At 41.3% G+C, this 22,674-nt stretch overlaps 1 protein-coding gene across 2 annotated transcripts; it reads left to right on the top strand.

Annotated features, from left to right (window-relative positions):
- Nucleotides 1-1,222: 1,222 nt before the first annotated feature.
- Nucleotides 1,223-14,919, top strand: inka2 (inka box actin regulator 2). Of its 2 annotated transcripts, none has more exons than XM_026166852.2 (2): nucleotides 1,223-1,656; nucleotides 11,697-14,919. In XM_026166852.2, the coding sequence occupies exons 1-2, from the start codon at nucleotides 1,585-1,587 to the stop codon at nucleotides 12,948-12,950; spliced, it is 1,326 nt and encodes a 441-aa protein (XP_026022637.1). In that variant the 5' UTR covers nucleotides 1,223-1,584; the 3' UTR covers nucleotides 12,951-14,919. The 2 variants fall into 2 exon arrangements, with proteins under 2 accessions (XP_026022637.1, XP_026022638.1); XM_026166853.2 differs by lacking the exon at nucleotides 1,223-1,656 and adding an exon at nucleotides 10,581-10,678.
- Nucleotides 14,920-22,674: the final 7,755 nt, after the last annotated feature.

Below are 22,674 nucleotides of genomic sequence, written 5' to 3'. Positions count from 1 at the left end.
CACAGAGTAATAAATCTGCTGTAAAACACAGAAGAAGACTCTGTTATCATTTCCAGACACTGAATGTTTATAAAGAATATGAGAATAAAACATACAAGTCAGTTAAAGCTCTTCTCTCAGATGTTGAGTCAGACTCAGATGATTTATTTATTTTCCGAGTTTCATTGCTTTTGGAATCTGAGATAGAGCTGCTTCCTCCCCTTTCTCTCTGCATCCATCTGGGAAGCATCACCAACATCATGCAAGACACTGAACCTTCAACATGACCGAAAGCAGGTCAGGGGGCACAAAGTTTCCTGAATGTCAGGCAAAGCTCATCCCTGGCAGAAAACAAAACGGGTGACTGGTGATTTTCTTTCAATTCTGGCTCATTGTAACCACGCAAACTCAAAATCACGGAGTATCTCTCTAATTGTTATTTATTTATTCATTGGGGGAAGTTGTTTGAAAGTATTTCTCTAAATCACACAGGGGGAAATACTGAATTAAAATAAAATTAATGACAGCTGGTGACACCATGCACCATTTAGCATCCTCTTGGGATTTTACGTAATTCTTCCTGATTATAAATAATCGTATTTTTTATTGTTAATGTAATTTACCTAAAGTTTCTTCCTTTTGCTTTCTTTGGTATAGTAATTGTCATATAAAGTAAATCATTTTGAAGTAAAGGAGACCTCATCAAGTTTTCTTGGCATCTCTAGATTGCAAATTGAACACGAGCTGCATGTGCAAACTTTCAGATGAATCCAATCTATTCTGCGAGGCAGGGAATGTTTACAGCAACTTCCATTTGCTTCTTTGTATGTGCAATACTTCCTTCCCTTATTCTAATCATACCCGTGTCTTGTAACAAAAGCCCACAGCTCAGGTGTTTCCTCTCTGCGCAGCGAAGGTGGCCAGGAAACTGTTCCTATGGACGCGTATGGTTTCTCTTAAACACATCCTCTTTCAGTCCAGTGTAATGCAACAGGGACTGCTGAATATATTTGTCTGTTTTATGGAAAATGCGCTCTTTCAGCAAACCCAACTATCTTATCTTTCAGCCTTTATTTGGATATTTCCAGATGGTCGGTCTCTCTTTTGAGCTGCTGTGGACAGTTCTGCTCGCGCATAGTAAATGATGGATCCGCGTTTTATCCTGGCTTGAGAGGCCCTGGGAGGCTCGCTCATTGGAGGAAATTGGATGGCCAACGTAAGCGCTCCTCTTGAATGAGAAAATAGCAGCAGGGGGAAAAACAGACTGAGCAACACACACGACACTGACAGCAGCCAAGCAGGGGCCACTGAAAGAGAGAAACACGGACCCAGTCTGTTGGTGCAGCCACATGAAGGAGCTCATTATCATTTTTGTATTATTTATTAATTTTTTTGGAGTAAACAGATTTTCGTCATCAGGATTTAAACCACGAGATTCGCGTCATTTTGAGCCGCGCGCGCATTCCTCGGCAGGATCTGCGCATCTTCAATTGCCAATTGTTTTCTGCTCTTCTTAAAGCGTCAATAGTCATGTTCGAGCAGGGACTGGCGAAGCGGTTCAGCTGAATTCCTGTCTTTCAAGAAAAAAGAAAGAAAGAAAGAAAAATGGAACAGCGGCTCGCCAAACAAGAAAGCAAAAACATGGATGCGTGTCTGAGGCGACTGAAGCAAGAGCTGGTAGGTTCCGTTGTATCTTCTTGTGTTGTTACCCTGGACCGCTGTTTTACTTTATTCGTGTGTATTTTGAGCATTTTTACCGCTTATACGCGTTTTACATTAAATATTTAACAATTTTCACATTTTAAATTTAGAAATGTCGCTTTATTGCGCCCTATGTGTCCTGAAACATTTCTACATTTCCAAGTCTAATATTCTGGAGTCTAGTTTTCAGCTGAGGGTGCATGTGTGTCTTTTTAAATCGCATTAATCTGTGTGGGCTTAAAGCTCTGAGCACACCAGAGGCATGTGTACATTTCCCTCCTCTCTGTCCACGCATCTGGGACAGATGTTTTAAGCTTAATGAGCTCAAGACGGTTTTTTCTTGTCATAAATACTCTGCGCTGGGTTATGGATTCTTGAAAGAAAGCGATTTAAGGTTCACACTATTCTTGGTGCCTTGTAGTAAATTTAATCATGTGTTGCAACAGACTGTTCGGAGCTCCAGCTCTCACAGGGGAGTGAGTGAAATTGGCAGTCACATTGAGTTTCATCACGTTTCCATGCTCTAAATGAATTTGTTAGACTCCGTTATTTAATATTTTCATGTCTCCTCTCATCTACCATGTTTGATGTGAGTACATTTAGTCTGCCATTTCTTTCCTCTTCTTTGAAATGTAAAAACAAAATCTGTAAGCTTCACCCTCGTGCCCAAAATCATCTGGCAGTGACACACTGTAGACCCATTTTCTGAGGAGCCTTAACTGGCACAGATTTCATTTGGAATCATCTTCAAAGCAGCGACTGATTCCCCCCCCCCCCCCCCCCCTTTTTGTCCAGCCACTGGCCTGCAGAAAGGCCTTGCGTGGCTGCATGTTTTGCAGCTTAATCTGCTCTGTGACTTCATGACTTGCTGCTCCAAATTAGCCACACGTCTGTGAAGTGGCACTTGAGATTTAAGGGGAGTTGACGTTGATGCCAGAAGGACATGTTGTGTTAGGGCTGCCACATCGCAGTTTGGTAACATAATAGAAAAAGTGTCATGCCATGCCGAGGATCAAACAGGAGAACGGGGAGCAGATGCCAGTTAAAAAGCTGAGGCAGTCTCCCCCTGCTCTCAAGACCATGTGGGATGCAATCTGTTGTTCAGAAATAAGGGGTGTCTATGCCAAGGTTGTCACTTTCCTTTCCACTGTGACTGATTTTCATCCAGTGTTCAGTGGAGAGCGGTAAAACCGTCTCTATCAGCAACACAGAGATCACAAACATCTAACAGTCGACTTACAGCTGTGATGCCGAGTCAAGCGGCTCCTGGACATCTCTTGCGAATTTGTGGCTTTGAAGTCAGCAATTTTGGACCATACCAGTTACGCATGTTTTGGAACACTTACTACAAACAGCATGACCTTAAATCATTCCAAAAACCATTTTGCATGATGTTTTGTTTTTTCCTGCTGTGTTTTCATTCATTTCCATGCAGCATAAAAGCAACAGAACTCGAGCTACACAATCCATCACAATCAACATCAAGTTCGTATTCACATTTGTCATTTGTTTGCAACGCAATGAGTGCAGACTGATATAACTGCATTATAACACTATTTTCTCAAAAACAGCACAGAAATGTAGCTTTCCAATCAAACCAGATATCGCTTTCACTTAATTATAGCCTCTGTGTTTATGGTATCTATTTTCTGTTGGGAGAAGTTTAGATTTTATCCCAACCATTCAGCAGGGAGTAACTTTTCCATCTTGCCAACATTATGTCCAGTCAGAGCAGAGTTTACTTTTATCACATAAGTCAAAGAAATATGCCATTTCTCTTTCTCTGTGTTGGGTTGTGTTTAGCAGTATCAGCATTTTGTGTGCATTTTACTTTTTTTTTCTTACTTTCCATCTGGAATTGGAAGAAAAAAGTTGGTAAGGAGCGCAAATGTCAGTTGTATGAGGGCTGGAACCAGGCTAAGTTTTAAATGTCTGCTAGCTGTATGTCATATTTTATAGATATGAATGAAAATAGGCACAAGCTGGTAGAAAAATGCATGTAAGAGCTTAAGCTGATTGTGCATGTCTTGAAAAATGGCATGCAGTGAACGTTACACACAAGGGCAACTGAATGGAAGGAGCAAAAATAATAGTATAGTCCCTTAAACCTTTACCTGATATATTCTAATACTCCTGACTAAAAAGTTACAATGAAACAAGAAAATCTACATAGTTGAGTTTGTTTGTGTCTATAGCAACAAAGAAGCCTGAATGTGGCATTCAAAGGCTATACGAAAGTCACGTGAATGCCAGCATGACTTCAGTGTTTCACGTTAGACACACTGAAACCCAAACCCTGATGTCCTGTCAGCTCTACAACAGGAGTGTGATATGAAAGTGTGGGCACTGTGTCAGCGGTTGAGGGTGTGGGTCCTTGTGGGAAGTACAGACAGGTCACACTTGAAAGTTTGACCCTCAAACTTGAAAAGCTTGGGGTCTAATTTCTTCAACTGCTGACCATGTCCATCACAACAAATCCATTAAATATCAAACCTGACAGTCAGGTATATAGCACCATCTGTCTTCCTGTGTGACTCAAACTGAAAACAGTCGTTTAACTTTATTCTTTAAAAGAAATACACGAGTCCTCTGAAATCCTGAGGATAGACAGTAATGACAACAATGAAATCATTTCAAACCTATGCATGACTCATGATTGGTGCAGCAAACAGACAGTCATGACAAAGAAAACATAAGCTCTTCCTGCCTACTTGATGTTGAAAATGCAAACGGTGACACGTCTTTGACTCACATTGTCTAAATGTAGGGTTCACACCTGGTTAGCAGCGTCAGACACTAAAACATAAATCAGAGCGTTTCATATCATCGCCGCTGAAGCCGACTTCACATGCAGCGTGCCCCCTTTTTCTCTTTCACACCTGAGGCGAATTTCAAACATGACTGTCACCTTGGAATTCAACACCAAAGCCAGCAACCATGAAGTCATGAAATCTGAGAGAAATGCACCTGAGTGCCAAGCCTGTTGTGTCTTCTGGAAAGTTCTTTGTTACCTTTTGGGCGTTGGAGCTGAAAGCTGTACACAAAGCAGGGTTGTGGCTTAACTTTAAGCCCGTTTGTTTTGTGGCTCCCCCTGTGGCTCCCCCTGTGGCTCCCGTTCTCCAAACTGCCCTTCCTTCCCCTCGGCTAAAATTGGACCAACTCTTGGTGGCAGCTGTGGGGTTTGCGTGGGTGATCATTGTGTTTGAGACTGAGCTACAAACCTTTAACAAAGCCTGTTTATCATTATGACTCTGCACACGTAACCGGCTTTTTCATGGTTCACAGAATGGAAAATGAAATCACTGCCCAAGATATCAGATTTATTTTGGCCTTTTTTTTTCTTGGATGCAGAGTGAACAAGTTAAGTTAATGCTGCTGTTGTGACCACACGTGCAATCCTGTTAGTGTAAGATCAAGTCCTGACCTCCTTACCTTATACGTTCACTGGAAACAACGTGTGAGGTATAGATCGGTATTCTCTATGCTCTGACCTTTGCATTACATCTTGTCTGACACTGTTGAAGTTATATTTATAAATTTGTTCTTTTTAAAAATAACATATATACAGCACTGAGGGTTCAGAACAAACCACAAATTGAAACATCTATTATCAAACAGCTGTTCATCTTAACAACAGCTGACACCTCAATATTAGAATTTAAGATTATGTTTTTCTCTGACCTCCAGATAAAAGTAACTCCAATACATTCGCTCATCTTTCAGCTCTGTTTTGATCTTTACCATCTCCTGAGGGATTTGACCTTCCCCTCAGCAGTAATTAGCCTTTCTGTGTTTACTGTCTAGCCAGTAACACTGACAGTCATTCAGTAGAGTAAGTTTATCCAAGGGTTTTGGGTCAAAAGTGGTCAAAAGCTAAAAACAAGATTTAAGATATACTTCTCTAGATCTTCTTGATGCATGCTCAATAATCCAGGTAAGTAAATCTCCAAAAGTTGATTCTGTTCATCTGGACGTAGCGTTTTGTGGGAGAAACATTTTGTCACTCATCCAAGTGACTTGGATACGCTACGTCCAGATGAACAGAATCAACTTTTGGAGAATTCTCTAGATCCACTTTCATATTACAGAAGTCGGTCATTATAAGCATTTCCAGTATTTTAAAAATGAAAATACAATATAAAAAATACTGAAGATGAATTCCTTTAAATCAAAACGACATTTATGACTTAGCAATCCAATACAGTACAAGTATAAATATCCAAAATGTTTCAAATTCCAAATTGAAAAACTGTAAATAAGCTGCACATTTTTAAATGGCTTAAAAAAAACACTGCATTAAAGGCTTTGCACAGCCATTCACTATCAGTTGAAAAATGTACTAGATGATGCACACAGAAAAAAAACCCAGCATCAGCAACCACATTTATTTTCTTTAGGAAATGCTTGTGTGATTTAGCGCTCCTTTTGATCTTAGAGGGGGGCTGAGAATTGGATGAGCACTTTCACTGCCCCCACACGAGGTGCTGACGTCAACTCCTGTGCTATCGAGCTTCTACGTGACGATTATTGCTTCCAGTGAGGAGTTCCCGCCAGGACAACAACAGATTGGGTCCCAGACCGTCTCCAAATATCATCTGCCAAAGATGATGATATGGATCCTAATCATCCTACATCTCCCACGGCAGCATAAATGAGCTCAAGCAGGAAACAAGCTATTAAACCACCTCCCTTTTTCTGAAAAGGTCATCAGGGAGTCTTTGTTGGCCAGCAGGACCTACAAACAGTTATATTTGCTCTCGACTGGTTCATTTTAAAAGTTGTGGTTCACCTAGTTCCCCATTTTCATTTACCCCTAAGTGTTGCAGATAGTTTTGCTAAACCATAAAGAGACAGCTCTATTATCTGAGTAGGGAGGAGAAGCAAAACATTTTCCTAAAAATGAGAACATCTTCTAAAATTAAAGTACAAGAAGGCTTTTATGTTTATCATTCACACTTCTTCGTCTCCTGAATGCGACCCGGAGGACATACGGGCCAAACAGAGTCACCATATAACCTTTTTTTTGTCAAAGAGGCATTCATTGCCATGTGCACAGTAATTTATTTCTTTCACTAAATGCTGCGCAGATTTATTACCCTCTTTATCGTGACCTCGGGGCCATCCACAGAGACCTTGTGTGTATCCCCCAGACAGAGAACCCATTCCTGTCCTTGACCCACACAGATCACCATTCATATTTAATTAGGGGTGGAGGTGGAGGAAGGGGAGTACACACTATAGATGCTGCTGCTGGTCAGCGCCTTCCAAACAGGAAGACCTTTTGGGTCTGATAACCTTGGCCTCCCCCCTTCAGCTACTAACAAACAACAACAGTGAATGGCCTGCATTTTGTAGGCAGAATAGAGCACTGGTTTGTTTTTGATTACTTGTTTGGGTTTATTTTCCTCCTAATAATCTGAACACAGCATCCATGCTCTAAAAAAGTACACTGACTTCGTTCTACTGAGGCAAGTCTGGACTTGCGTGGATGTGTGAGCTCAGTGTGTTTGCACAGCGCATTATTTTTCCCTTCATAACTGACATGAGGTAATACCGAAACCATGATCAAGGCAGAACTTGATCTTGACAGACAGCAGAGCAGGAGCACTGATTTATTTATACTTTGTGGTATTTAATTCACTTGCATGTATATTGAATGGTTTTCTAGAAGCGTCTTCACAGTTAGAAAGATCTGACATGTGGCTCTGAAATAAAGAATCACCTATAAACTTTTTTTTAAAGCTCTTAATTAAATAGCCCACCACTTTTTAATAAGCCTCTATTCAGTATTAGATGAAGGCTGCCAGCCTTTGTTCTTAAACTCTGAAGCATTCAGCCCTTGATTGGCAATTATGTCTCCTTGGCTAACATCACTGCAGCCAGAAGAGAAAGTAGAGGGTTTTGGGGGGATTAAATGTTTGTCTTATTTTTTTCAAATTTTTCACATTCTCAAAGAAATGCATACTCTCTCGATTAAATAAAGGGAAAAAAGAAGATTTAACCAAACTTCACAAGACTGCATTAATGATTAAAGTGTTTCTGGGCAGTACAACAATTCCCTGCAGCGCCAATTTCATCCCAGTTCTCTTGTTAAATTAGATTAGACAGACATTATTTCTCATCTCCGTTTTTGTCCTTAAACCCTTAAGGTGCGCGTGTAGGTCCTCTCAGGTCTGCCAGGCCCTGGGCTGATTCACACATTGTAAAAGTGAGACATCTTAGGATTTCCGTAACATCTGTGTCTAAACAAGAAACCGCCGCAGGACAACATTTTTAAGTCACTTTTGGCATTCTGAGTAAGATATCGGATGAGGGATGAAAAGGCTGACATATTTGGGCCACAAAGTTCAGCTTTGAAATGGCAGCGGAGTGCCTGGAGTTAGTTGGCATGTTAAAGGTAGAATAATAGGGTTTGGCTTACTGCTGTTCCCCTGTTTGTTCCCCAGAGCATAGTATGAATTATTAATATCGCCTTAGAATAGAAATGCCAGTAAACAACACTGTGTTTTTAAATAACTGTGGGGAGTGTCTGCATTTTAGGGATAATGGAAAAGTTGCACGTGAATGTTAAACTGCAGTGTTTGAGGTTAGCGTGTGTAAACAGGTGCAGCTCTTTGAGTCTGCATACCTAGAAGATGATATTACAAAAGCAAATTTAATACATTAAAGCAATCCTGATCCTGGGATAAACTTTACTGAAGGCTCCAAAAATGCAATGATAAATACATAACTCCCCTTTTGCCTCAAGTCTTGTTGACTTTTCTTGTGTAAGAAAGTAAACCGTAATTATGCACCCTTTCCCAGCCTTTCCCAGGACGCAGACAATTACAGCTAATGAAGTCAGCCATATGTGAAAGGCACAAAGACAAGAGACAACCTTATTGTGCTAATTACATGTACCTTCACTTCCTAATTTAGCGAGCCAGCGGGAAGCTCAGAGGCCTGTCATCCCCGCATGTGCATTGATAGGCCTATTATCTGATCTTAGAGGTTATTCACGCCCGCGTGCATCTACTCAGCCATATGTCGTGATAAGCCAAGTGTTTTAATGCAGAGATTTACTGCTGATGGTAAAGGATACTGTATTGGTGTCAAAGCCAGGTCACTGTGCTTCAAGTGTATGTAGACAGTCCAAATTGGATGAATGACAAACATGTAATAAACCAGTGTTTCAATGAAGAGATTTTTTTTTTGCTCTTTAAACTTTATGACACTGTGAGCTAATATTTCTATATATTATATATATAGAAATATTATTTTCTTTCTTTTCTATATTAGAAAAGAAAGAAAAGGAAAGTTGGTCTATTTTATATATTCATTAATAATTTAAGAACATAATATGCAGAATAGTTTGCAATAATTAAATCACTGCATCTGTGTGACTCTGTTTCTCCAAAAATGTTTTGATATGGTTAAATTTTGTAAATTCATTATTGAAGTTGTGCAAGTGCTAAATGAAAGCAGAGCAGATGTTGTCATATTTATAATCCATCCATTCATTTTCTTCTGATTATAGAGGTGGGGTACACCCTGGACAGGTCGCCAATCTGTCGCAGGCTTAACTCAGACTCACATTCACACATAGGTCTAATTTAAAATTACTGGAGGGCTCAGAGAGAACTCGTGGAGACACAAAGGGCCCAGCCAGATGGTAGATTCGAACCCAGCTCCCTCTTACTGTTAGGCAACAGTGCTGACCCCCATGCCACCATGCTGCCCTGTATTTATTCTGTGCATGAAAAATGTCTAGCACATGCACTTTTGGTGAACTTGCTCCCTTTCTGCTTGAGCAGACAGCAAAATTCCTGTGTTGCAGACATTTACAGACATGCAGAAACCATGAACTTCCTTTAAGGGTCTGCACGGTCACTGGAACTCCAAGATGCTGCACTTGGACACAGTGGTGTCTAAGCTAAATGGGGCATGCGGACAGGCTCTCCGTGACAACATGCTGATGTTCAGTAGGTTTAAATGTTAATCGCATTCAAAACGTTTTCTGAAGCTTTTAATTAACAGTGAACATACTCTATAAGGCTGAGGCTGATGTGAACAGCGTGGCATGGTTGGTTATAAAATCAGGACATATTAAAAATTTGACATGTTGGTAGCTCTGCAAGTAATTAACTTCATCCTGTGAAGTAAATGATGTGCCAGATTTAATGACAATCAATCCAATAGTTGCTGAGACATTTCTCTAAATGTAAACATGGTGCCAGAGGAATGGCCAGGAATTGATGTCACATTCTGGGATGAAGTAGTGGACTAACAAAGTGAGGACTAACTTTAGCATATTTTGAGCTAGCAATTCTGACTTTTCCATACATTTCACACATTTTTATGCCTTGTGTTTTACTTTTTAAATCAAAATGTTGTCTAAGAATTTGTCACATTTGTCAATTTTCCCACATTAAAAAAAAACTCATATCCCTTCTCACACAGTAATAAGAAGCTTTGATTACGATGCTGTAATGCCAACTGCACTATGCAGCAACTTTTCCCACCCAGGATCAGCATAATCACTGTTCCCTGGAGATCTAAGTATCGCAGCCTAATTTTGTTGCACCTACATCCAACCTCCTGCCCTCTGCATCCCCTTCTTATGTTCTAATGGTGTCATTCATAATTAAATCCATCAACAGTTTTCTCTTCGACATCTAAACATATGGCAAAGGATTCCCCCCTGTTTGCCCCCACCCTTTCCATCTCTGCTCATATGGCTGACTCTCACCACCCCTCTCGCTCCTTTCATTGTTATTCCGTTTCCGCCTGAGTGAGTCCCCCCATCCACCCCCTCACACACACACATTGTATTTGGGGATTATAGTCTAGATGGGCAGTGGTGATTGGCTGTCCCTCCCAGTGGTGTCCCTCCATTGGAGGGGGATACATATAGAGGCAGTCAGACTGATCCATTTGAAAGGTGAGAGACAGTGACGGGCTGACTGAGGTGCAGCCAGGAGGATCAAAACCTGCTGCTTTTTTTAAATTTTATTTTAAGGTAAGGTGTAGGTTTTTATTACAGCTGCCTGTTTATTCTCATAGTAGCAATTTATTTTATTTGAAGGCTTAAAGTTTAGTTTAAAGGTATTTGTTTTTGTTGGTTGACTAAGAGCATCTTCTATGGAAGTGTAGTCATGTTCATCTGAAGGTGTGCTCTGCAAGATTTTCACCAAAATTTCCCGTGAACTAATTTTTCAAAATTCCTTGCATGCTTCCTCGTGTCTTTTCACAGATGCTTTATTTTTCATTCATCAATCAGTAGCATGTTATGAAATCATAGCAGAGAAACCTATAATATCTAAGACAGTTATTCAGAGGGCATGCAGTGATTCAAGGCTGGAAGTTAAGACACGGGTTAGGATGCTGGCTCTGGGTTGTGTGGCTGCCTTCAGGAGAAGACAGTTAGTCCAGGTCACATGACGCAGGCTTTCAAACAGATGAGAACAGGAAGAGAGGCGGAGGAGGTTAAAAGCAGAGAGGATGATTACTGCTGCACAGAGAGTAGAACACACGAATACAATGGGCTCAGAGGAGAAAGCAGATATGATAAATCAAATGAAAGGAAGTAAAAAGGAAATTATAGATGTTTTTTTTTTTTTAAATGAAAGCAAGTGTGTTCTACAGCTGTCACTAGTTGGATTCTCGCTCATACGCTGGCCATATGGGACCCCAGCCTGTCATCCAAAACTAGGTCACATGACCACATAATTAAACATACCCTAAAACCCACAAGTGAAGAGATAAAAAACAGGCTTAGTACAATAACTTATCTTTTTAATAAGTTTCTTTAGCCTGCTCCATTATTCATAAGGGGGTCATCGCAGTAGATAGATCCATGTTGAATTTAGCAAATTTTTTACCAGGGATAATAACTGTTAATATTTGCTGGAATGAATGACTGTTGTCAGTTGCTCTTGTGCAATGAGATTTTTTTGTCTGTGTGTGTGAAACACAAATGTAAATGTGAATACCGCTATCAGTCCTTTATCTTTATTTTTCTCTCTGTCTTTCTGCAGTTATCCATGAAAGAAGCTGGAGATGGCCTCCATGCTCAGATGAATTCAATGATGGGAGCCCTTCAGGAACTCAAGCTCCTTCAGGTCCAGACGGCACTAGAAAATCTTGACATTTCAGGGCGGCCTATTAACCGGGGAATGCCCCACACGGCTTCAACTGCTGCTGCTGAACCACCAGCTGCAGCAGCATCAGCTTCAGGAGAGGATCAGAGCCGCTGTATCAGAGAAACCATGTCTGAGGAGCCCAGCCCGAATCACATGCCGAGTTCAAGGCAGTCTTTGGAAAGCAGAAACTCGACTAGTCTATCAGAAAACAGAAGCAGTCTGGAAACCTCATCCTCCTCGTCATCCAGCCTAGAGAGCGAGAGTGAAAGAAGTCAAAGAAGTGCACGGAGCTCAAGAAATGCAAGAAATGCAAGAAGTGAAACTGACCTGGAGTCTATACCGAGAAGGTGGTCAGGATATACTGCCCCTCAAGTGGACTTCTGTGGACCAGTTGTGGGAAATCCTCCACCAGAGGCCTACCCTAGCCATCCCCGTCCCCGTCGTGCACAGATAGTGGACCTGCCTGGAATCCTGTACAGTCTCTCAAGAGAGGGTCCTTCCTTAGATAGCGACTACTCCCAAGACAGCACAGATGACGCCAGTGACTGGACTTCTTCGCTCATGAGCCGCTGTCGCAACCGTCAACCATTAGTTCTGGGGGACAATGTATTTGCAGACCTTGTGGGCAACTGGCTAGACCTGCCTGAGGTGGACAAGGAGGAAGGAGAAGAAGAAGAAAGGGCAAAGAGGAGAGAGGAGAGAATGGATGGTGGGACAGAAAGACCAGACACCCCAGCTCACCCTCTACGCCTCAGCCGCTCACAGGAGATCTGCAAAAAGTTCTCATTCACCACAAACATCTTCAAGAAGTTCCTGCGAAGCGTCCGGCCTGACCGGGACAAGCTGCTCAAGGAGAGGCCAGGCTGGGTGGCTCCTGAGCTTCCAGAGGGTGACCTCTATAAAAGGCCGAAGAAATTGCTTCCCAAAAGTTCAAAAGGCAGCTTTTACCTGCCGTTCTGGGCGAATGGACAGCAGGGCAAAAGCAGCACATGTATGCATCTGCCAGAGACAGAGAGGAACCACCACCAACACTTGCACCAGTTTTACCAGCAGCCATTTGCAGGGATTTATTTAGACAGAAGGCAGCCAGAGACTGGTCTGGAGAAAATGCAGCCCTTGTTTGACTACAACACAGCTGTGTGGGTCTGACAGCGAGTCTCTGGCCAACAGACTGCCAGTGACGCCAGATTGAGCGTGTGACAGGTGCTGTAGGATTTTGGCTGTGATAAAGGAGCGTGAATGAACGAGAGGCTTGGACACAGTTAACTTCCAAAAATGAACCGCTAAATTCACACCCACATCGTGTTTCTCCTGCGACTGAGAGATTATCAGGGCAACATTTCGTCTGACAATCCAAAAACCCAGACCTCGCTTGATGTGTCCGTGTGAGTGTATGCTGCGATGCATCTGAGAAAGAATGAGACTTTTTTAGGGTTTATGCTGCAACTTTTGTATTATTCAAACTCCTTCACACGTGTGCATGTATGACTGGATTTTCATGTTCTCCTAAAAGACGGTACACCATTCTCAGAATGTCACTATCAATTTAAATCTTTTTAATGCAGACTTTTTCCACTTCTGCTCTACAGGACACACTTCTTTGCACTTCTTTGCATCTATAAATAGCAACACCAACTGTTGAATTGCATGGTTACTGTTTTTATAAATGATGCTACAAACAGCTGTTACTGAACGCACTGCCACTATAGAGTCCTCAGCTTCCCTTTTATTTCCAAAACGGCTGTAACAACCTGGAAACTCATGACTACATGAACTCGTCTTGTTCACCTTTGCTCAGGGAGCGAATGCCACACAGGAGAAAGCACTGCCACATTCAGAATGGGTTTCCAGTATATATATTTTTTTGTCTTGCTTTAAAAGCATAACAGCAATACGGTGCATGACTAGTTCAAACTTTGTACATTAAACTTTGAGATCTGTCCCTCGTAATCAGAAATGCTGTGGTTGCTGTCATGTTGGAAGCACTCTCTTTAGTTCTCTGCTATGTAGACATGGCAAATGTTGAGTCAACCAAAGTCCTCGTGGGCTGCTATGCAGAGAGAGGAGGGGGTAAAGATGGCACAGCCAACCCCAAGTACTGACTAACTGACAGCCATCTGGTACTCAGACATTATGTAAAGTATGTTCGCCACAAGCTTAAAGATGCAAAATGGGCTTCTTTAATCCCAGAGCTTTGTGAATTAACCGACTGTGTTATATACTGTATATATGCAGGCGAATGCATTACAGGGCTGTAACAGATATAGGACCCATAATCTGTGAAAGGTACAACAAACTGAACAGGCTAAATGTACAGAACATTGTACATATTTGTCATCAAACAGCAGCAATAAGACTCATTTACTGTAATATCCCATCGCATGATTTTCATTATTCTGCGCAGATAAATGTCACCATAACAGCTGATTGTGTAAACATTGCTACAGCTCTTGTACTTAAACTACAAACCAGTGAGGTCATATTTAATCTACATTATTTATTCTATTGTACCATAATAAACAGTTTCAGTAGTTTTCATTTCAAGCAGAACCATAACAGTTCAAATCAAACTATAGCTTCCTTCACAAACTCCCTCAGGTCACAGACAACACTGCCCACTATTGATTCGTGTTTTTTTATTGTTATTATTATTAAGGGACCACTGATATGCAAGGACAATCTGATATTCTTAACTTAATATTAAAGGAAAAAAACATTATTTTCACTCAGTTTTTGATGTGATACCAGACCAATAATCTTAGCCAGCAGGGATTAGGCCTCAGAGGTGGTTTTGAGTGTCTTGGCCAGTTGATCCATATGGTGCTGTCTCTGTTTCAGTAATCAGGTCAATACATATACTGCACAGTCTGAGGGTTCAACACACACAGACAGTTTCTTCTGCCAGAAAGTGCAGTCTGAGATGTCATGACACGTAGTACATATATGTAACTGTAACATTTATTTCTTCCTATTAAAGCTGTCTTCTAAGTGTAATTCTCAGCACTGTTGTTGATATTTTTCATCGAGGTTCTGCGAACCTTCAGTGGTGATCTTGTGTCATGTGCACTGTAAAACTGTCACTGACTCTTTGTAAATTAAATCTGTTTTCAGAATGAAATGCTGCTTTTGTGCATCAGTGTGTTCGTTTGTGCAACATCTTTCTCTACTGTAGAACTGACACGGAAACTAGACATGTTTGGGAAATATAATTACAGTCCATGTAAATCTTTTCTGGTAATGCTAACTAATACATTATGACACAGTAGTTATAATATATTCAAGGCAATTAATGAAAGGGTGTGTCGCAGGAAGAGGAAACAAATGGAAGATTCAAGAGGCATTAATTTGTCCAAAACATAGAGCAAACAGCAGAAATCAAACTAATGAAAGGTAAACATGATCAAGTTCACAGACATTCTGCACAAGAACACTAACCAGCTCAATCTGGAAAGACACAATAGGCAACAATGGAAGCGGAGACAACTTGGAAACTAGATACAGCTGAAATTAATTAGGGAAATGGCACACAATAAAAACTAAAATAGAAGACACGAGAGAAAAATGACTACCAAAATAAAAACAGGAAACCACTTCCACAAAGACAGAAAGTTAACAATAAGGAAACACGGGGAGGCAAAATAAACTAAAACTCACACAATCAGATTTAAAGTAAAATTACAACTTTAACACACATAGAAACTGGACATCAAAGGTTAACAAAATGGTAAATGGCCTGTATTTGTATAGCTTTACACTACATTCAGTCATCCACCCATTCACACACTCGTGATGGCAAGCTACATTGTAGCCACAGCTGCCCTGGGAACAGAGTCGAGGCTGCCGGACACTGGCGCCACCAGGCCCTCTGACCACCACCAGTAGGCAACGGGTGAAGTGCCTTGCCCAAGGACACAACAACCGAGCCTGTCGGAGGCGGGGCTCGAACCGGCAACCTTCCAATAAAAAAAAAATAGTTAGCATTCTTTATATTTCTGTAAATGCTTGACTCAAACACGGGTCCCTGCAATGGCCTTTTGGGATATGCTTTGTCTGCTCACCTGAGTGAGTTCTAACAGCATCATTTTAACTCTGGTTGTTGCTACCATTAAAATATATGTTTATTTTATTTTATCTATATGTCCATTTTCTGAAGAAAACAGTTCTTGATGCATGTTCAATAATCCGAGTAAGGAAATCCCAGAGTCTGAAAATGTAGGCTGAAGACGTCATATGAGCGGTGAAATGTTTCTCCCACTGAAAATGGTACATTAAGATTAACAGAACAGATTTTCTGGGATTTGGTTTTATTTACCTCTACATCTGCACTACAGTAAGTTGGTGCTGTGTGTCTAACAGGTTCACCAAGGGGAAAGCCGGCAAGTCACTTCCAGCCAGAGCATCAACTCTTCACCAAACTGATTCTAAATTCGGACCATAACTCCATCAGCCTGTTCAATAAATAAGCAAAGTTAACATGAACTCTGCTGCTCTGCACTTCACGACGCTCAATCCCTGAGATGCTTTTTATGAGACGCACATCAAACTGCATCAATCAGTTTATCTTTCAGTCCCCGAGCACTCTGTCCAAGAAAAGAAAGCAGTTCTTACTGCGACTGCGGTCCTGGGCTTTTATATCCTATTTATAGTATAACTCTCTTACATGATATTCTGTGGCTGAACATTATTCTGTTGATTCAAGCCAAGCAAATGACCGCTTCTGTTTTATTAAGCATTTTCCCCACTTTATTATCTTATAGGACATTACATTTTTCCTCACTGTAATCCTAGAAAACTGAGAAAGTGTCGTAATAGCCCTGATGCACCATTACGAGCACAGAGCAGAACGGATTTAATCACTGAAAGTTTTAAATGAGTCAAATCTAAAACTAAAATGGCAAAATTGTTACTAGTTACACCTTCTTAAATATGACACTTTTAGCTTTTTACACAGCTGTTGGCAATGTGCTTGTTCATAGGGAGGTCATCTGATTGTAGGGGTTTTCTCTGTATTACTGTACGGCAGGGGTGTCCAACTCCAGACCTCAAGTACCAATGTCCTGCAAGTTTAAGATGTGTGCTTGATCCAACACAGCTGATTTAAATGGCTAAATTACCTTCCGCAGGCACAAGCATTCTCCACTGCAACCACTGAACATCCAGGGTATGGACATTGAGGCTGTGGACAGCTACAGGTACCTTGGTGTTCATCTGAACAACAGACTGGACTGGACTCATAACTCAGACGCCCTCTACAGGAAAGGGCAGAGCAGGCTGTACCTGCTGCGGAGACTCAGGTCGTTTGGGGTGGAGGGCCCACTCCTGAAGACCTTCTATGACTCTGTGGTGGCTTCTGCTATCTTTTATGGTGTGGTCTGCTGGGGCGGCAGCATCTCTGCTAGGGACAGGAAGAGACTGAACAGGGTGATCCGAAGGGCCAGCTCTGTTCTAGGATGCCCTCTGGACCCAGTGGAGGTGGTGAGTGACAGGAGAATGGCGGCTAAGCTGTCATCCCTGTTGGACAACGTCTCCCACCCCATGCAGCAGACTGTGACAGCACTGAGCAGCTCCTTCAGTGGGAGACTGCGGCACCCACGGTGTGGGACGGAGAGATTTCGCAGGTCTTTCCTCCCCACTGCTGTCAGACTCCACAACAAAGACTTTAACTGAACAAACACACACATCCACACATGTGCAATAACACTAAGTGCAATAATCCTTTCTGGCATCGTTGTATTTTTACTCAGTTGTATATAGCATTCGTATTCTATTTTTATCTTATTGTATATTTTTATTCTATTTTATTCTACTGTATATAGTATATTATTTTATTCTATTCTGTACAGCTGTGTACTGTATTTATTCTTATTGTATTCTAATTTTTGCGTCATAACTTTTGCACTGTCCACTTCCTGCTGTGACAAAACAAATTTCCCACGTGTGGGACTAATAAAGGTTATCTTATCTTATCTTACCTCCTCAACATGTCTTGAGGTTCTCCAGAAGCCTGGTGATAAACTAGTAATTTGATTCAGGTGTGTTGACCCAGGGTGAGATCTAAAACCTGCAGGACACCGACCCTCGGGGCCTGGAGTTGGACCCCTGCTGTAGGGTCTTCACCTTACAATATAAAGTGTCTTGAGGCAGCTGTTGCTGTGATTTGGTGCTAGATAAATAAGCTGAATTGAATTGAATTAAATTGAATTAATTGTGCTTATTTTTGAACTGGTCAAAACCTATTTCAAGAAATCGTCATTGGTTGTCGGCATTTTCACCAATTTCTTTGTTAATTTTATGACACAATTTACTAAATTAATCCTTGCTTTAATTTAAATTAATATGTAGCACTAAAATGATTTTTTTTTCCATTTGAAATTACTTCTCATCACGTTTTTTCTTAATAAAAAAAAGCTATTCTCTGATCTTTATGTCTGATTGAAATTTAAATAAATATTATCTCTCTCTTCTTTTAGTGCCATCTCCCAAAACACATTAGAACATTACACAACACTCTGCGAACAGGTCAGTGAGCATCATAGATTAAAAAAAGGTACATTTGAAATAAAAGAATAAACTCTGTGTGTTAGCGTGTGCGTGCACAAACACGTGTGCATGTGCTCATGCAACAGCTGCAGATGTAGTCCGTCTCTTCCTCAGGGATCCCAGCAGTGGATGCTTATTATCTGACCACCTCCTCCTCCTCTTGTCCAAGCCCCACTCACCCCCCCCCCCCCCCCTTACTTCTGGTCCCAGATAGTCAGCTGTCGCTCTTTCACTGCCTCACAACACAGCTCCTACCCCAAATCTGGGGCACGCAATGCAGTGCAGCACAGTAACGTTGTAACGTTACAAATCAGAGCGTGTGCAGCGCTTAGATTCAGGAGAGGTCTGAACACAAAGACAGGGTCATGTTACAACTCAACAGTCAACTGTGATTTAATGCTTCAATATAATGACGTGCATGATGATCACATTTTGAGATAAGTGGATGGTTTTATGAGTGGGAGAAGTGAACTGGGAAGGCAGTGTGGACCATGAACTTTAGCGTGTGCATGCTTGTTTCTGTGACCTCTCTGCATCCTACTGCAGGCTAATTTCCTGCTGAGCACTTGTCTTTCAATAACCCCTCAGCTGTGCAGCCCCACAGCTCTACCTCGACCCTCAGGAATGCGCTCATGTTTCACTTTTTATAATCGTCAGCAACTAAAAGTCCAGAATCGTCACTCAGTGCAGCTATCCGCAGGTTCCCACAAGAAACACGAGACTTCTTTATATACACAGTCACACATGCTGAAGCTAGTGAAACCCTCGGTCATTTGTAGTAGCACATAAACACCCCGAACTTTTGGAAATGAAAGACTACATCTTAAAACCACAAAGCAGAGCCAGATTTGGCAGAGAGATAAATGCAAGAGTTAAATCTAGGGCGAATTATTAGGGATTTAACATCTGGCCCCTTTGCAGTGCAGCGCTTATAGCTGAAGATAAGTCTTGCCCTCTCTTAGTCTGCTAATGCATGCAAAGTGGAACTTCACAGGCATGAAATGATGTTGCATTAAACATTATTAACACGGGCTTGTGCTAGAGGAACCATATTACTCAAAAAGTGCATTCATAACACTTCAGAAGATAGCACTTAAATGTGCAAATGAGCATATGCTTTCAATCTTCTCCTTTCAAGTACATGTTCAAGTAGATACATATAAAGTTATTGTTAAGAATATAGGGTGATCAAGTAAGTTTGAAATGAGAAGTATTCATTTTAGCAGATGTTGTAGAAACAATGTCTATAGTTTGACGTTTTAGTCACTGCTCAAAAATGTCAAATATTAATATTTATTAGATGCAAAGACTGGTTCAAAATTAATTTTGACACCTTTTAATGTGGAATAACCGGAGGCGTGGACATAGACTTTATTAATCCCCCACTTTTTCCAAGATAGTTCACAGAACACTGCTACACCTACAGTTTCATTGTACATGCACAGTTAGTGGGTGAATTCACAAGTTACAAGTATACAAAGCACTTTCTACTAATGACTATGTTCCTATGTATTATAAATACACTCAAAGAACTTTACATATGTACATAACATGCAGTGGAAGTGATATATATACATTAAACACATATTTTTGCAGGTAAATATTACATGTGTGTATTGTACAGTCTCAACATTCAAACTTACCATTTATTCAAATATTAGAATTATTGTTCAGACTTTTAATTTTAATATATTAGTTTGATTACTCAGCAGTGCACATGCTCATGTGATTAAGTGACTAAGGCTGGAAAAGTTTGAGAACTCATCCAAATGATCCCAGAAATGCTGAATATTTCAGCATGACACATGGAGAACTTTTTGGGGGGTGGGGGTTAGACAGCACCATGAAGCTCCCAGCAGACCACCCTCCTCTGAAGCCATGGATGATATCTTTAGGTGCTCTGACAGGTGAACCTAATGCGCAGGAATGTTCCAATGCTTTGATCTTCCTACTGACTTTCAGTCGTTTTTAAAGTCTCAGGAATTCAAGTGTGCTTGTACAAATGTAGTCTGACGTTGCTCTAGCTCTACCACAGATTGGCAGATGTGCCGTCACGGCTGTTGTTTCAGGGCTCTCGACTCTGACTCCTGCTGTGTCCTGCACATGTAATCTACTTGGGGGGTCAGCTAAGACACGCTGATGGTTTCATCCTGCGCCTCAATATACATCTGGGATTTATTCCAGAAAACATCATCCTGGGTTGCTTACTGACATTTTAGAAGAGAATAATTTGGGAAAGAATAAGAAATATCTGAATAACCAAAAATATAAAACAATTAAAAGTTGCTGACCTACTTGCTGGGTGCCATTTACCAGTTCATGCATGACTTTTCTTTCTTTATTTTTTAGGTTGTGATACCATTAAAAAACAGAAATTTCCACCACATAATTTGGAAAACTCTGACAGTTGTGAAATACTGTGTCCAAAATGTCTTATAAAGAAAACACAGTAACCTTGATTTGCAAAATGTGAGGATATGGCTGTTTTGATTTATGTAGCACTGGAACTGTTAAATTGAAGTTATAACTGTCACCTCACAGGAAGATGGGTTGAACCCTCCACTCAGCTGGGGCCTGCATGTTCGTCCCATGGCTGTGTGAGTTTAACCAAGTAATCTGGCTTCTTCCCACAACCCAAAGAGATGCTTATTAGGTTAAGTTGGTGATTCTAAACTCTCGCTCCACATTATCACTGCAATAGACTTGCAACCTGTCCAGGGTGTGCCCTGCTTCCTGCTCAGTGACATAGAGATAGGCTTCACTCGCCGTGTGACCCATAATTTAAAAAAAAATGGATGGATAGTGTTCTTCCCTCCACTTGAGTTCCAGAGAATCGGTGCCAAGCTGTCCTGAATCAGATGACACATGGTGGCCACACATTTGATGTTTTTCTCTTTTATAAGAACTAAATACGTGCATTTTACACTCATTTTTACCCTGGTCTTTTATCCTGTCTTCCTTCTCCGCAGAGAAGGTTGCAGCACATGGCCCCGCCCCTCCCTGAGCCTGGTTCTGCCGGAGGTTTCTTCCTGTTAAAAGGGAGTTTTTCCTTCCCCCTTTTTATTATTTTTGAAGACATTGTGAACCGAGGAATGTGGGCAACAATTCATTATGCCCTTTTATTGCTTGTTTGAGTCCAACAATAAGTTAATAAATCCAAACCAAAAACCTTAAGTGATGTAATACATAACCAAAGTTGACTGACCTCTCACAAAAAGCAAATCTCCAGAATCCTATTTTCCTAACTGAATAACAATGAACTAAACAGAGCTTTTTAGACTTAGTCAATCATATGTTTAGGAAATATGCAAACCAGCACATCACTTTGCTTGAAAACCTAATAAAACCACACCTACCATCCATCTTTAAACCAGGACAGGACAATGAGTTGTTTGTTCAATCAGTTTGTTCTGTCAACAGAAGCAGCATGAAAGCTGCTGCCTCCCACACCAACAACATCACAACATATCATTAGGTGCACTTTCTATTCACTGCTCCTCACTGACAATTAAAGAGATCATTCCTTTGCTGCAGCCTCAGATCTGAGAACCTGCAGAGTCGCAGCGTGGAGCTTTGTTTCCCTTTCATGAGTGCAGATCTGTCTTCATCATTACACAGGAGCTGGCTTCCTGCTGCCAGTCATGGCAGTCGCTCCGCAGTCAGAAGGAAAGACTCTTCCACCACCAACATGGCCACCATGCACTCAGATTAAAGGTGACCCCTGCTAATAGCTCAGCGGCCTCCATTTAAACTTCACCACCCTCCTAACAATAAAAGCATCAATTTTCATGAAGCCCCTTAAACCCCTCAAACAGCGGATAATTGAGCCTCGTACTTAGCCGGTCTTATCTCTGCAGGGTGTTGCTCTCATGAAGTGGCTGTTTGCACTCGTACTCGTTAAACACCAATAGACTCCACACACAGACGGGCATGCCCGCTTCCACCTTCCTCCACCCTTTGCTCTATTAATTTCCCCTTTATTTCTGTCATTCCTGCACACAAACACACACTCAGGCACCCACATCACCCCAGGGGGTCTTGCTTTCATTAAGTCATACACTGCAAACCAATGCATTAATCATTAATCCAGATTAAACACAAATCTCCAGTTTTGACTCATGCCCACAGAGTTATCTAACACCGCTTCATGTTACTTAACGTAAAGCAGCAGTGGTGGCAGTGGCAGTCCCCAGACTCCACTCACTGCCCCTGCTGTCTCCCCACATTTTCCTCCATGTCTGAATCAATGGCAGAAGACATTTTTCCCGAAACATAATTTTCTGTATGAGAGAATATAGTATCCAGGCCAAAGGTGAGTGTTGCAAGAAGAACA

This window comes from Astatotilapia calliptera, chromosome 5, assembly GCF_964374335.1.
Source record: "Astatotilapia calliptera chromosome 5, fAstCal68.1, whole genome shotgun sequence".
NCBI classification, from domain to species: Eukaryota; Metazoa; Chordata; class Actinopteri; order Cichliformes; family Cichlidae; genus Astatotilapia; species Astatotilapia calliptera.
Note: the sequence above shows the minus strand (reverse complement) of the source record. Positions and strands in the feature narration are given on the sequence as shown.

Coding starts and splice junctions, on each gene's coding strand:
- inka2 (XM_026166852.2), top strand. CDS start 1,585: ATGGAACAGCGGCTCGCCAAACAAGAAAGCAAAAACATGGATGCGTGT. Junction 1,657..11,696: donor GGCGACTGAAGCAAGAGCTG/GTAGGTTCCGTT, acceptor GTCTTTCTGCAG/TTATCCATGAAAGAAGCTGG.